The sequence below is a fragment of the Podarcis raffonei genome, chromosome 18 (genome assembly GCF_027172205.1).
Source record: "Podarcis raffonei isolate rPodRaf1 chromosome 18, rPodRaf1.pri, whole genome shotgun sequence".
Taxonomy (NCBI): Eukaryota; Metazoa; Chordata; class Lepidosauria; order Squamata; family Lacertidae; genus Podarcis; species Podarcis raffonei.
The window spans coordinates 9868814-9883832 of record NC_070619.1 but is presented as its reverse complement, the minus strand read 5'-3'; the positions used below and the strand labels follow the sequence as shown (position 1 = coordinate 9883832).

At 48.7% G+C, this 15019-nt stretch overlaps 1 protein-coding gene across 1 annotated transcript in view; it reads right to left on the bottom strand.

Annotated features, from left to right (window-relative positions):
- Positions 1–310: 310 nt before the first annotated feature.
- LOC128405815 (calcium/calmodulin-dependent protein kinase type IV-like) overlaps positions 311–15019 on the bottom strand; it is a 36004-nt gene continuing 21295 nt past the window's right edge. The window contains exons 6-11 of the mRNA XM_053372786.1: positions 9952–10042; positions 8976–9050; positions 7629–7704; positions 4109–4235; positions 2645–2797; positions 311–1352 (exon numbers count right to left, since the gene is read on the bottom strand). Of these exons, the coding sequence (XP_053228761.1) occupies positions 1083–1352; positions 2645–2797; positions 4109–4235; positions 7629–7704; positions 8976–9050; positions 9952–10042 (792 nt within the window). The 3' untranslated portion in view covers positions 311–1082. The remainder of the gene's footprint in view (positions 1353–2644; positions 2798–4108; positions 4236–7628; positions 7705–8975; positions 9051–9951; positions 10043–15019) is intronic.

The following is a 15019-nucleotide window of genomic DNA, read 5'->3' as shown; positions in this document are numbered from 1 at the left end:
AGATAAGTATGTGACCTGGCATGTAGCACTTTTTGCAACTGCTGCTAGGAAAATTAGAGCAAATTATATAGCCAAGGTAGCCATTAACTGTAAAGGAGATGAATTTATTTGATCCTATCTACCTACCTCAGGCTATGCTCTATCTTAGTCACCAAACTCTGAGTATAAATTGCACACTGTATTAATTGATATTCTTTTTAACATTAGTGACCATGTGATGATTTTAGCTATTATTGTTTAATGTTTTTATTTGTACATTGGGGTACTTTTATAGCTCTGTTTAGAGTACGTAATGTTTTAACAATATAAATGTTTTAAGTCTTTTTTATCAATTCAGTATATTTTCTTTTAATTGTCAAATAATTCTGTGTACATTGCGGCAGCCTTTGGCTATGTGCAATAAAACTGACTGAGACTGAGATAGGTGTATCAGGGGCTATGAGCCACGGTGGTTGTGTTCTACCTGCCCTGTTGGGGGCAAGGTGCCTCTGAAGACTAAGTCGCTGGGAATCACAAATGGCAAAGTGTGCTGCTGCAATCCTTGTTTGCAGGCTTTCCATCAGTGCATGTGGACCACCATGAAAACAGGACGATGGACTAGATGTCCTCGCTCTGGCTTGATCTGGCTGCGAGGCTCTTCTGATGGTCTTAGTATAAAAGCCTGTCTCAGTTTTCCTCCTTTGATAGCCTTTTTCCTCTAAAGAGCCATTGGTTGGGAGAGGGATTTTAAAATTACGTTCTGGAAAGAGGACGTTGTCGGAAAATTGTGGGGTGGGCGGGGGCCGGAATAACTGCCGTAGACGACAAACCGCTCTTCGACACAGCACCCTTTGTAAGCAAAGCTACACACTACAACATCACTGCCTCCTAACACCTGCTAGCTTTCAAGATAGGCTGCTCCTTCGTCGTCCGAGAACGCCGCCTTAAAACGCGCCAAGTGGCTTTGTTTGTTTATTTCCACCCTTTCTTCTTCATCTTTTTTGTCTTCTTGTTTTGGTCTATCTGCTGCGGTGATGAGGACAGACTTCCCTCCCCTCCCTTTCGACGTCTGTCAGGAGCAAAGCAACCAGGCTTGCACAGGGCTAACTTTCGCCGCTGGAGCCGTTGAGTGCTGCGGCCGTGGCACTGTGGGTCTCCTCGAGCTTCTCTGAGGCAGCTGGAGTAGGATCCGCTACCCCGCCGGTCCTGGAGGGCGTCTTCTTGTAAGCATGGTCCTCAAGGAGGAGGGTGCCCCTTGCTCCTTGGACCAGTTCTGGTTCCTTGGGGGTGTCTTGGTGCCGTCCGTTCCTGGAGCTGTCATGGTGGCCGTGATTGCCAAGCCGGCTAGATGCTACCACAGCTTTCATCGCAGCCTATGTGAGACACGTTGAGAAGAGGGGAATCAATTTTTTAAAAAAACATTCTCACCAATTATTGCCATAACTTAATATTAGTACAGTCATACTTTGGTTCGACTCCCGGAAACGTTCCAAAACCAAGGTGCGGCTTCCAGTTGGCTGCGGGAGCTTCCTGTACTGAAGCGGAAGCCGCGTTGGACGTTTGGCTTCCAAAAAAAGTTTGCAAACCGGAACACTCACTTCCGGGTTTGCGGCTTTGGGAGCCAAAACGTTGGAGTCACAAGGCATTTGACGTAGTATCAACGCTAGTATATTTACCTAAGAACAATCAATAAAACAATAGGATATACAAAGAATAGAAATAAAAAATCAATTGTATAAAATACATTTTAGGGTCCTGAATCAGCAGTCAAATAGTGGACCTTATTCTGATTGCCCCCGCTAAAAACCTTGCTACCTTTGCTGTCACCTGTTCATCTTGATCTGCCAACAGAAAGGACATTGGGTCAGTGGCTGGGCGACCCGGGATGGACAATAAAAGAGGGGTGATAATCTCATTCCTCAAGTCTTTATAAGGAGTGCAAGCCAGAAGGGCATGCGCCACCAATTCGGGACTGCCATCTCCACAGGGACGTTAGCAGCGAGGTTAAAAACTGCAATGCCTACCAAGTTAAGAAAGCTACCAGCCACCATATTCTGTGGCAAGTTTCTGTTGTTGTTTATGCGCTTGTAATGAAAGAAGCCAGTAGTGATGTATGGAAGTGAGAGCTGGACCATCAAGAAGGCTGATCGCCAAAGAATTAATGCTTTTGAATTCTGGTGCTGGAGGAGACTCTTGAGAGTCCCATGGACTGCAAGAAGATCAAACCTCTCCATTCGGAAGGAAATCAGCCCTGAGTGCTCACGGGAAGGACAGATCCTGAAGCTGAGGCTCCAAGACTTTGGCCACCTCATGAGAAGAGAAGACTCCCTGGAAAAGACCCTGATGTTGGGAAAGATGGAGGGCGCAAGGAGAAGGGGACGACGGAGGACGAGATGGTTGGACAGTGTTCTCGAAGCTACCAGCATGAGTATGACCAAACTGCGGGAGGCAGTGGAAGACAGGAGTGCCTGGCATGCTCTGGTCCAGGGGGTCACGAAGAGTCAGACACGACTAAACGACTAAACAACAACAACAAACGAAAGAAGAGGAGTAAGACTGGTAAGACTGCAGCGCATGCGTGTACACAGTGGCTGTGTTTTAGAGATTGCGCTCCTCGGCTTCAGCTTATCGCCTCCATCGCTATGCCAGTTCTTTGTGCCATTACCTTCAGCTTGCGCCTCGCGTTGAACTCCTGCAGCTTCTTCTGTGTGCTGTCCATGTGGGCGAACTTGGCAGCTTTGCCCATCACCCAGGGGTGCTCCAGAGCCTGTTGCACTGTGAGCCTCTTCTGGGGGTCCAGAACGATCAGTTTCTGAACCTGGAAAAAACCAGCCATGACAAGGTGGGTGATGAGGCCTGGATGCCTTGATTCTGCTCAGAGGCTTGACATTATTACTGTATTTTTCGCTCTATAGGACGCACTTTTCCCCCTCCAAAAATTGAGGGGAAATGTGTGTGCGTCCTATGGAGCGAATGTAGGCTCCTTGGCTTCAGCGATAGCAACGCTAAGCCTCCGAAGCGCAGAGGGAGCACTCCCTCTGTGCTCCAAAGGCTTCGTGTTGCTTTCGCTGAAGCCTGGAGAGCGAGAGGCGTCGGTGCGCACCGACCCCTCTCGCTCTCCAGGCTTCAGGGATAGCCGCGCACAGCCCCTCCGGCAGGTAGAGGCTGCACGGGGCTATGGCTTCTTTAGCCCCGCGCAGCTTCTCCTGGGAGGGAGAGGTTGCGTAGGGCTAAAGAGGAAGCCAAAACAGCCAGCGGGATCCGTGGAACAGGGATGCAGAGGTGTGGATTGATCAAGAATCATATCAAAATCGTTTAAACCCAGTCAACGCAATGCTTTCATTGCTGACACAGATGGCTTACTCTGTATTTGTTATAATTCCTCATAGCAATCCCACCTGATCACTACAAAGGGGTCTTACCAGGAAAATATTAGAACACATTTCAACCTGGACAAGCAAGCTTGAATTGCGTATTGTCTTAAGAAACTCACACGAGTTTGCAACCAGTTTTCTGCTGTGTAAAGGGGAATGCGCTCTGCTAAGTAAAGGAACTTGCTAATGCAAGTTAGGAAGGATATTAATAAACAATATAGTTAAAGCTCTGGTTTTCCCAGTAGTGATGTATGGAAGTGAGAGCTGGACCATAAAGAAGGCTGATCACTGAAGAATGGATGCTTTTGAATTCTGGTGCTGGAGGAGACTCTTGAGAGTCCCATGGACTGCAAGAAGATCAAACCTATCCATTCTTAAGGAAATCAGCCCTGAGTGCTCACTGGGAGGACAGATCCTGAAGCTGAGGCTCCAAGACTTTGGCCACCTCAGGAGAAGAGAAGACTCCCTGGAAAAGACCCTGATGTTGGGAAAGATGGAGGGCGCAAGGAGAAGGGGACGACAGAGGACGAGATGGTGGGACAGTGTTCCCGAAGCTACAAACATGAGTCTGACCAAACTGCGGGAGGCAGTGGAAGACAGGAGTGCCTGGCGTGCTCTGGTCCAGGGGGTCACGAAGAGTCGGACACGACTAAACGACTCAACAACAACAACAACAACAACAATATCCTCTCCTGCCACCCTGAACATTCCCACAAGCTGGCTCCCCTGTCTGGGTAGGGCTCAAAGCAACTCACCAAATCCTTGGCGTTGAGAGACACTTCATCCCACCACGGAGAGACAAACTCGTAGTCACAGTTTAGGATCCTGCTGTACATATATTGGTCTCCTCTCGGGTCAAAAAAAGGCTCGAAGCCACAAAGCCTGGAGAATTTTTTTTAAAAGAACAGAATAAGAAGAATAAAGCACCTGTAAATGGTTTACATAAAATATTGAGGAGAAATATTGATGATAAACAGACACACATAGGCCAACATGTGTTGTAAAAGGTAAAGGGACCCCTGACCATTAGGTCCAGTCGTGGCCGACTCTGGGGTTGCGGCGCTCATCTCGCTTTACTGGCCGAGGGAGCCGGCGTACAGCTTCCGGGTCCTGTGGCCAGCAGGACTAAGCCACTTCTGGCGAACCAGAGCAGCGCACGGAAACACCGTTTACCTTCCCGCTGGAGCGGTACCTATTTATCTACTTGCACTTTGACGTGCTTTCGAACTGCTAGGTTGGCAGGAGCAGGGACCGAGCAACGGGAGCTCACCCCGTTGTGGGGATTCGAACCGCCGACCTTCTGATCAGCAAGTCCTAGGCTCTGTGGTTTAACCCACAGCGCCACCCTTGACATGTGTTGTAGTTACCCTCAAATTAATAAAGCTCCAAATACCTGAGGAGTCTGCCTGCTACCTCTCTCTGTGAGTTACTCATCTGGGAAGAGGAATTGATTGCTGAACCACATGATTTCAGCAGGCACACATACAAAGAATAACTATGGCTCCAGAACTATGCCACCACCCCACAAAATACTGAAGTGCAGCTGAACGATCCATCAATCTACTGACAAAACTCGTGTGATTAATCGACTAAGGTTTCAATAATTGGGCACCAGTCCTTGCAGAATCCTAACCCTCTGAAGATTCCTCTGGTGAAGCAATGGATCTGACGTTCGAGGGGGGTAGGATGTTTTTCAAGTTCATGCTTCCTTTGCTGCAACATAGGCTTAAAATAAGGTAAGGTAAAGGACCCCTGGACGGTTAAGTCCAGTCAAAGGCGACTATATGGGGTTGCGGCGCTCATCTCGCTTTCAGGCCGAGGGAGCTGGCGTTTGTTCACAGACAGTTTTCGGGTCATGTGGCCAGCAGGACTAAACTGCTTCTGGCGCAACGGGACACCGTGACAGAAACCAGAGCGCACAGGAACGCCATTTACCTTCCCGCCGCAGTGATACCTATTTATCTACTTGCACTGGCGTGCTTTTGAACTGCTAGGTTGGCAGGAGCTGGGACGGAGCAACGGGAGCTCACCCCTTTGCGGGGATTCAAACCGCCGACCTTCCGATCAGTGGTTTAGACCACAGCGCCACCCGCGTCTCTTAAAATACACACACACACACACACACAATCTGCTGCTTGGCTCTCCTCAGCATCAGTGTCTATTCAGTCGGGGGGGGAGGGAGTTTTGGGGGGAAAATAATCATTTGCTTGCTGCTGAAATGTTTAAGCAAAAAGCCTCGGGGCTGCATTTACTTTCAACTTGGCTAGAGATTGTGTGTGTGTGTGTGTGTGTGTGTGTAAATCCTAACAAGCCAAACCAATGGAAACCCAACATATTTTGACGGGCTGTGACCGCCATCTGTTCCATTTAGGTCAATGGAAACAGCGGCAGTGAGCAGGAGAGAGAAAGGAGGTCAAGCCTCCCTTTGTCAGTGTCACTGCGAGGGGTGGTGCAGAAAGTGGCTAACCTTACTCTTGCTATATTCGTCACCCTGATCCCTCTGGGTTTTGATGCATGCAGTTCTTGGGGGGATTCATGTCACAGTACCGCCTTAGTGAAGTTCTCTCCCCCCCACAAAACAACAACAGCGTGTCCTCCAAGCTCCCTCCCGCCAGCTGTTCACATCAGCACAGCTTCATTTGTGTCAGGTTCGCTTTCTGTTTGTGTACATGCCAGAGGGGCATCGTGTGGGAGTGATCCATGAGAGGCAGTCAAGTACTACATTCCTGGTAACGCTAGAGAAGACATGCGAGGGAGTGTTTGGTCCAGCCAGTTGAAACTTCCTGCTCGTCCTGGCTGGAGCATCCTTTCTTTTGCATGTGATAGAAGGTGGCCGTGACCTAACCTGTCCAGGTAACGAAAGGACGAGTCACGCAGCACCCTTCCCTCTCTTTTTGACTTCCTTCTTCATTTGACCAGCTTTTAGCTAGGACTGCTCTGCTAGCTCTCAGCTAGCAGAAGCACTGGGATTATTCCCCCATATGGGGTAGATCCACATGTACATATTTGTAACCAAGTCTGCCTTTAGGAATCCAACTGTGAACTGATGTGAGTCAACTTCTTTTATTGACTTTGAATAAGATTGTGGCTTCTTTATTCTTATAAGAGGGATTCAAGGAAACTTACAAGGAATGTACAATTCAATCTGAAGGCAGACTGAGTTGTATAATAGTGAGAGGCTCACACGAGCCTGCAACCAGCTATCTGCTGGGCATGTAAAAAGGGGAATGCAGATGAGGTGTGTGTGTCTTGCCTTTTTCTTTTCTTTTTGGAATAACTTTTAATTGAGTTTTATAAACAAGGTTTGTAGAAGGAATAAAGGACACAAATAAATAGGGGGGGGAAGGGGAATGTAACTCTGCTAAGTAAAGGAACTTGCTAGTGCAAGTTAGGAAGGATATTAATAAACAATATATCCTCTCCTGCCATCCTGAACATTCCCACACATCAGTGGGATGTCTTTATCCCCATGCAAACATTCTCATACCTTAGCTAGAGGTGACTTAGAAATGGCTTAAGGGCTCCAGTCCGTGGGAAGCTGCCTTGAGAATCAAGGAATCGTAGAACAGTAGAGTTGGAAGGGACCTTGAGGACCATCTAGTCCAGTGCAGGAATATGCAGCTGTCCCATACTCCCGGAACCGTTTGAAAACCAAGGCGTGGCTTCCGATTGGCTGCGGGAGCTTCCTGCACTCAATCGGAAGCCGCGACGGATGTTTGGCTTTGAAAAACGTTTGCAAACCGGAACACCCGCTTCCGGGTTTGCGGCGTTTGGGAGCTGATTTGTTCAGCAGCTAAACCAGGGACACGGGTGGCGCTGTGGGTTAAACCACAGAGCCCGGGACTTGTCGATCAGAAGGTCGGCGGTTCGAATCCCTGCAATGACGAGGTGAGCTCCTGTTGTTCGGTCCCTGCTCCTGCCCACCTAGCAGTCTGAAAGCACGTCAAAGTGCAAGTAGATAAATAGGTACCACTCCGGCAGGAAGGTAAACGGCGTTTCCGTGCGCTGCTCTGGTTCACCAGAAGTGGCTTAGTCCTGCTGTACGCCGGCTCCCTCGGCCAGTAAAGCGAGATGAGCGCCGCAACCCCAGAGTCGGCCACGACTGTACCTAATGGTCAGGGGTCCCTTTACCTTTACCTTTAAACCATTTGAGTACCAAGGTACCACTGTAGAGGCAAAGGCGTTTCGCCCATTGGGCCTGCGCACGGATGAAGCTGGAAGGAGGGGAGAGGAAGGAGGAATTGCGATGTGTCAAAGCATTTTAACGTTACTCACAAGATATATGTGATGACACCGACAGACCACATATCCACTTCTGGGCCGTAGGGAGAACCGTGGAGAACCTCGGGTGCTGGAGGCGTTGGAAGAGTGAAATAAAATTGGAAAAAAGATAGGAGCACAGGCAGCTAGCATATGCATCATCCTTCGCCCACCCGTTCCTCTCTCTCTCTTCCCCCCCCTGCTCCTTTCGCGCTCAGCCATGCTTTCACACCTGCCGCAGTTAGTTTGTGGGAGGCGTTGACAGGCTTGCATCCTTTGGAAGCTGCCAAGGCGGAGGAGGAGGCAGCAGCGGCAGCGGCAGCAGCAGCGGGGCATATTCTTAATTTACCACTTATTCCCCAGTGAGTTGCATGTGTGCATGAGATTTCGAAAGGGTGAGAAAGACTTAGCTCCTGGTGGAGGAGGAGGAAGGGAAAAGCTCACAAGGTCAGGCACAGATCTTTGCAGGGCTGGAAGGATCCATCCAATTCAGTTTCCCCGTCTTAAATTCAATCCTTGCAGTGATCTGCGAATTCGTGCCGTGTCCCCTCCCAAGTCTTCTCCAGGAGAAAAACACCCCCAACCCCCCTCAACTCAATGGTTCCCAGACAATTTATCATCTCGGTCGCCCTCCTCTGTGAACGTTCTAGCTTGCCAATAATAATAATAATAATAATAATAATAATTTTTATTTACACCCTGCTCATCTGGCAGGGTTTCCCCAGCCACTCTGGGCGGCTTCCAACAAAAGATTAAAAATACATTAAAACGTCGGTCATTCAAAACTTCCCTAAACAGGGCTGCCTTCAGATGTCTACTAAAACGTCAGATAGTTGTTTATTTCCTTGACATCTGCTGGGAGGGTGTTCCACAGGGCGGGTGCCACTACCGAGAAGGCCCTCTGGCTGGTTCCCTGTGAGGGAATGTCCTTCTAAAACTGTGGTGTCCAGAACTGGACACAGGACTCCAGGTTGGTGGGGGGGTCCTGACAAATTTAATATTTATTTACTAAATTTATATACTGCCCTTCGTCGTACGATCTCAGTGTGGTTCACGGAATAAAATGCAGGATAAAAACAAGGAGATAATTAAAACAAAACAGCAAAACAATGCCATTATTATTATTATTATTATTATTATTATTATTATTATTATTTTCTATCCTGCCCTTCGTCTTTGCTTTAATAATAATAATGACATTGTTCTTAACCTGAAGCACTATTTCTGGGTTAGCAGAATCTGTAACCTGAAGCGTATGTAATCCGAGGTACCACTGTATATTATGCCTTCTCTCTTGGCACAGAGTTCTAGTTTCGACAGCCCCTAAACTAGCTGGCTCCCCCTCTGCTTTCGCCCACTCACCACAGTATCCAGGGGTGCCACACACTGTCTTCATCGTGTCCTGCTCATCCACAATCTTGGACAGTCCAAAATCACCTGGTGCAAAATGGAGAGGGAGGGACATATTTCAACAACAACAATTTTTATTACGGTCCAGAGACCCAACAAATCGTTACAAAGCAATACGCAATTTATACAGCCTACCTCCAGGTTAAACAAGCCTTTTGTTCAGAATATAGGGATCATTGGTTCTTGCAACCACCGATAAAAACTTTGCCACAGCTAATGATCTAGCGTTTGTCAGGTCTTCCAGTAGGAACCTGACATAGTGAGCCTCTGATTTTCCCGGGAAAGGAACCAGCAAGGGTAGTATCAGTTCAGCCCTGGCTTGCTCATATTTTGCACAGTGCAACAAAATATGTTTTATGGAATCGATGTCTTGAGCACACGAGCAAAGTCTGTCCTGGTAGGGAACTCCTCTCAACCTGCCATCCAACACTGCAGAGGGAAAGACATTTAGTCTGGCTTTGGTGAAAAGCCTTCGGTAGTTTGGTACTGTCAGGTTTTTAATGTAAGATGTTAACTTAAAGACATGCCCATATTGTACCCATATTGACATATTTCAAAGGCGACCCCGTTAAAACAAATGGGACGAGCTCTGTTCTCCCCACGCCCAATCTTTCCCACTAGGATAGCTGCACTCAGGTGAGACGTGGCCAAGGAAGCGCAGCCTCTCAAAAGATCCAGAGCGGTGTTTTCCCAAACTTGGGTCTCCTGCTGTTTTTGGACTACAACTCCCATCATCCCTAGATAGCAGGAATGACGGGAATTGTAGTCCAAAAACCGCCGGAGACCAAAAGTTTGGGAAACACTGATCCAGACCCCTCTGGCTCCCTTAGATGCCCAGAGTTGGCATGGGGCCAGAAGGAAATATTCTGAGACAAAACAGAACATTTGCCTGGGAGATCATTTTGGAGGTGGTGGTGGGGGAACGTACCAATTTTGAGAGGAGCATCTGGAGAGAGATCTGCGTAGAGGAGATTCTCCGGTTTCAGGTCACGGTGGACCACGCCATTTGAGTGCAAATACTGCGGAAGACAACGAGGGGAAAGGTGAAAATACCCTCCAGGTGGTGTTATTTAAATTGCTTTTATTCAACATTTCCTTGGGTTACATGCATCATGGGAAAGCGAGCCTTGGTTTCGGAACGCTTTGGTTTCGGAAAGGACTTCCGGAATGGATTAAGTTTGAGAACGAAGGTACCACTGTACTTTCTGTTATGTACTGAAGTTCTCACCCTGGGCCAGCAGGGGGATACTGTAGATAGTTATGCAAATGAAGGATCGAAAGTGACGTTCAGTGATTGGATAGTTTGTATGCAAATAAAGGATCGAAAGTGACATTCAGTGATTGGCTAGTTACAGAAAATGGTTACTGTTGCATTCTAGTGGAGCTCTATATAAGCAGGCTGACTGAGCTCCTCAGCTCAGTTCTGTTCCAGCTTAGAAATAAAGAGCTGCTTTGGAAGAATCACTATGTCGTCTGATATGTTCGCCCACAACCTAACACTTTCTACACATTTGAGGTTCCCAGAAACTGGTGTTCAGAGGCCTCGCTGCCCCCGACAGCGTAGGGAGAACACAGAAATTTCAGGGCAACCGGTTTCAACGCGGGAGACGATCCGTGACAGTTGTCAAAATCCACCCAGACTGTTACAAGCTGAACTTTGCTTTTATTTTTGCCCCCTAGAGTCTGCAAGCCATTTGTACGATTCACTCAACTTGCAGGCTGCTTTAATCTTTTGCTGCTAGGGTGCTATTATTCTGCCTGTGCAGAATGGTGGAGTCGAAATCTCCGCAGAGCATTTACGTGGGATATTGTCCTTTAGGATTTTCCTCACCTCATTAAAAACCAAAAAGAAAGGAAGAAGAAAAAAAATACCCTTGGTTTCCATGGAAACAGTCTCACACTGACCTTTAATAAAGAGAAAGGGTGACCTAGCTAATATTCTCTGTACGTTGATATATCTGCAGGTGCCAAATATATATTCTCTCACACACATGTAATCAGTGCTTTTTTTCCTGGGGGGTACGCACACCTCAAGCATTTTGTGAATCTTCGTACTTTTGTCCATTTACTGTATTTATTTTTCCTGATAAAATGGTGATTTTCTCGTGTCAAAATGGGTGGGACGCGGGTGGCGCTGTGGGTAAAACCTCAGCGCCTAGGACTTGCCGATCGCATGGTCGCCGGTTTGAATCCCCGCAGCAGGGTGCGCTCCTGTCGTTCGGTCCCAGCGCCTGCCAACCTAGCAGTTCGAAAGCACCTCCGGGTGCAAGTAGATAAATAGGGACCGCTTACCAGCGGGAAGGTAAACGGTGTGCTGCGCTGGCTCGCCAGATGCAGCTTGTCACGCTGGCCACGTGACCCGGAAGTGTCTGCGGACAGTGCTGGTTCCCGGCCTATAGAGTGAGATGAGCGCACAACCCTAGAGTCTGGCAAGACTGGCCCGTACGGGCAGGGGTACCTTTACCTAAACATTTTTTTTAAGAAAAAAGCACCACATGTAATATACGTATACATGTGGCCAACGTTAGTCCAACTCAGAGCAGACACGGTGGCGCTGTGAGTTAAACTACAGAACCTAGGACTTGCCGATCAGAAGGTCAGCGATTCGAATCCCCGCGACAGGGTGAGCTCCCATTGCTCGGTCCCTGCTCCTGCCAACCTAGCAGTTCGAAAGCACGTCCAAGTGCAAGTAGATAAATAGGTACCGCTCCGGTGGGAAGGTAGACGGTGTTTCTGTGCGCTGCTCTGGTTCGCCAGAAGCGGCTTAGTCCTGCTGGCCACATGACCTGGAAGCTGTACGCCGGCTCCCTCGGCCAATAAAGCGAGATGAGCACCACAACCCCAGAGTCGGTCAGGACTGGACCTAATGGTCAGGGGTCCCTTTACCTTTACCTTACTGTTATGAGAATTACAAGGACTAAGATATAAAATAAATGTTCATAAATGTACTAGGCAAACACATACATAAATATAGAAACCACATGTCTGAAACAGTGCAGGAAAACAGTCCTAAAGATATTTTGACTCTTTCAGTGACCTTAAATATTCTTCTGCAGTTTGGATGGAAATGGGAAAAGCCTTGTCTCTCGGCTCACAAATCCTGCCTTAAGGGCACATTTGTATATGAATAGGGTGAGCCTGTGACCTGGACTCAGGAATTAAGTATTTATTTATCACAAAAGAATGGCCAGGCTGGCCAGGTAAACCCAGGTTAACAGGTTTCCTGCCAGACAGGATTCTGCTGTAGACCGCCCCTTCTGTGATTTACGTATTATGTTTTGGGGGGTGGTCTTGAGTTTGGGGACGCGGGTGGTGCTGTGGGTTAAACCACAGAGCCTAGGACTTGCTGATCAGAAGGTCGGCAGTTCGAATCCCCATGACAGGGTGAGCTCCCATTGCTCGGTCCCTGCTCCTGCCAACCTAGCAGTTCGAAAGCACGTCCAAGTGCAAGTAGATAAATAGGTACCACTCCGGCGGGAAGGTAAACGGCGTTTCCGTGCGCTGCTCTGGTTCGCCAGAAGCGGCTTAGTCCTGCTGGCCACATGACCCGGAAGCTGTACGCTGGCTCCCTTGGCCAGTAAAATGAGATGAGCGCTGCAACCCCAGAGTCGGCCACGACTGGACCTAATGGTCAGGGGTCCCTTTACCTTACCTTGAGCTACAGGGGAGGCAATTTCAAAAGTCTATATAAGGGCTTACACACCATTGTTCTGGGTTCCTCCTCCCTCCTGGGGGACCCTTTTCCAACAGTTTAATAAAGAGCAGGCTTACTAGCTGCTTTGCTTCTCAATATTCTCTGGTTATTTTCTCCTACCGATGGAGAACCTACATAAGGACTCTATAAGGGGTCTTAGATACCCCAAAAGGCAGGCTTCCTCAAACTCGGCCCTCCAGATGTTTTTGGCCTACAACTCCCATGATCCCTAGCTAGCAGGACCAGTGGTCAGGGATGATGGGAATTGTAGTCTCAAAACATCTGGAGGGCTGAGTTTGAGGAAGCCTGCCTTAAGCGAATAGGAGCAGATTTTTCTTATAACATCTACCTAAGGTGTCTTCTCAGAGTAGGACTTAGCCACATACAACCCGGAAGATAGACACACAGACATATGTACAGTGGTACCTCGGGTTAAGTACTTAATTTGTTCCGGAGGTCTGTACTTAACCTGAAACTGTTCTTAACCTGAAGCACCACTTTAGCTAATGGGGCCTCCTGCTGCTGCTGCGTCGCTGGAGCATGATTTCTGTTCTTATCCTGAAGCAAAGTTCTTAACCTGAAGCATTATTTCTGGGTTAGCGGAGTGTGTAACCTGAAGCGTATGTAACCTGAAGCATATGTAACCCAAGATACCACTGTATCTTTACAGAGACACGCACACCAACTCCTCTTGAACTTTTGGGCTCGGGTTTTATAGAGCCTACGGCATAAGCTGACCTCTCCTAAAGGTCAGCTGATCTCTGGTGCTGAAGGTAGCTTAGTGCTGATTGCCCAGGTGAGATGGGTCCTTACCAGGTGTGTGTTTGTGTGCCAGCAGGGATGCGGGTGGCGCTGTGGTCTAAACCACTGAGCCTCTTGGGCTTGCAGATCGGAAGGTCAGCGGTTCGAATCCCCACGACGGGGTGAGCTCCCATTGCTCTGTCCCAGCTCCTGCCAACCTAGCAGTTCGAAAGCACGTCAAAGTGCAAGTAGATCAATAAGGTACCGCTCCGGCGGGAAGGTAAACGGCGTTTCCGTGCGCTGCTCTGGTTCGCCAGAAGCGGCTTAGTCCTGCTGGCCACATGACCCGGAAGCTGTATGCCGGCTCCCTCAACCAATAAAGCAAGATGAGCGCCGCAACCCCAGAGTCGTCCGCAACTGGACCTAATGATCAGGGGTTCCTTTACCTTTTAACTTTTCCTAAATTGGACGTGGGTGGCGCTGTGGGTTAAACCACAGAGCCTAGGACTTGCCGATCAGAAGGTCGGCGGTTTGAATCCCCGCAATGACGGGGTGAGCTCCCGTTGCTCTGTCCCTGCTCCTGCCAACCTAGCAGTTCGAAAGCACGCCCAAAAGTGCAAGTAAATAAATAGGTACGGCTGTGGCAGGAAGGTAGACGGTGTTTCCGTGCGCTCTGGTTTCCATCATGCGCCTGAAGCAGTTAGTCCCGCTGGCCACATGACCCGGAAAGCTGTCTGCGGACAAACGCCAGCTCCCTCGGCCTGAAAGCGAGATGAGCACCGCAACCCCATAGTCGCCTTTGACTGGACCTAACCGTCCAGGGGACCTTTACCTTTACCTTTTACCTTTTGTGCGCCAGCTATTAACCCTCACAGGACTAACTTGCCCTGCCCTACAGCAAATAACCCCCCCTCCCCCCTTTTGTTCCGCCTGGTGGTCCCTTGGCATCCACTTTCTCTGGCTCCTCTCACCCAAACAAACAACAGATGCCGTGCAAATTGTGTTACCAGCCTAGGGAGCTGCTGGTGCCAATCTTAATTTCACAGGTTGCCGATTGCAAGAGATTGGAAAGATGGGGAGCTTTAAAAGATAGTGACAGTTAATAAAAATGAAATAAAACACACACACACACACCAGCGAGGCAGGAGGTGGCCATTTCACTCACGTCGGAAGGTATGAGAAAGCAACAGCTCAGCTTTGCAAGGATTAGCATAAATGGAACTTTTGAGGAAGTTGCTGAATTTCGGTCTGCCCCGCACCCGGGGATTGTGTGGCGTGGGGGCCTTGTATTTCACTAAGGCTGTGAACACATTATCTGCTAGTTTGTTCTTTTTCTCAGTTTGGAGCAAAGCTGATTTGGGGGAGGAAGCCGCCTTGAAATGCAGGGTATGCGCACTTGAGCAACTTCAAATTCAGTGAGGTTGTTCCTCCACTCTGTGATTTGCCACACAGACCAGAAAAAGGGCATCAGTGTTTCTACCTGCTGCCCATTCCCTGATTTGTTTCCCCGGGCCAAACTCCGGTTCCCTGAAGCAGCCATCCGAGTGTGTGCTCTCATCTG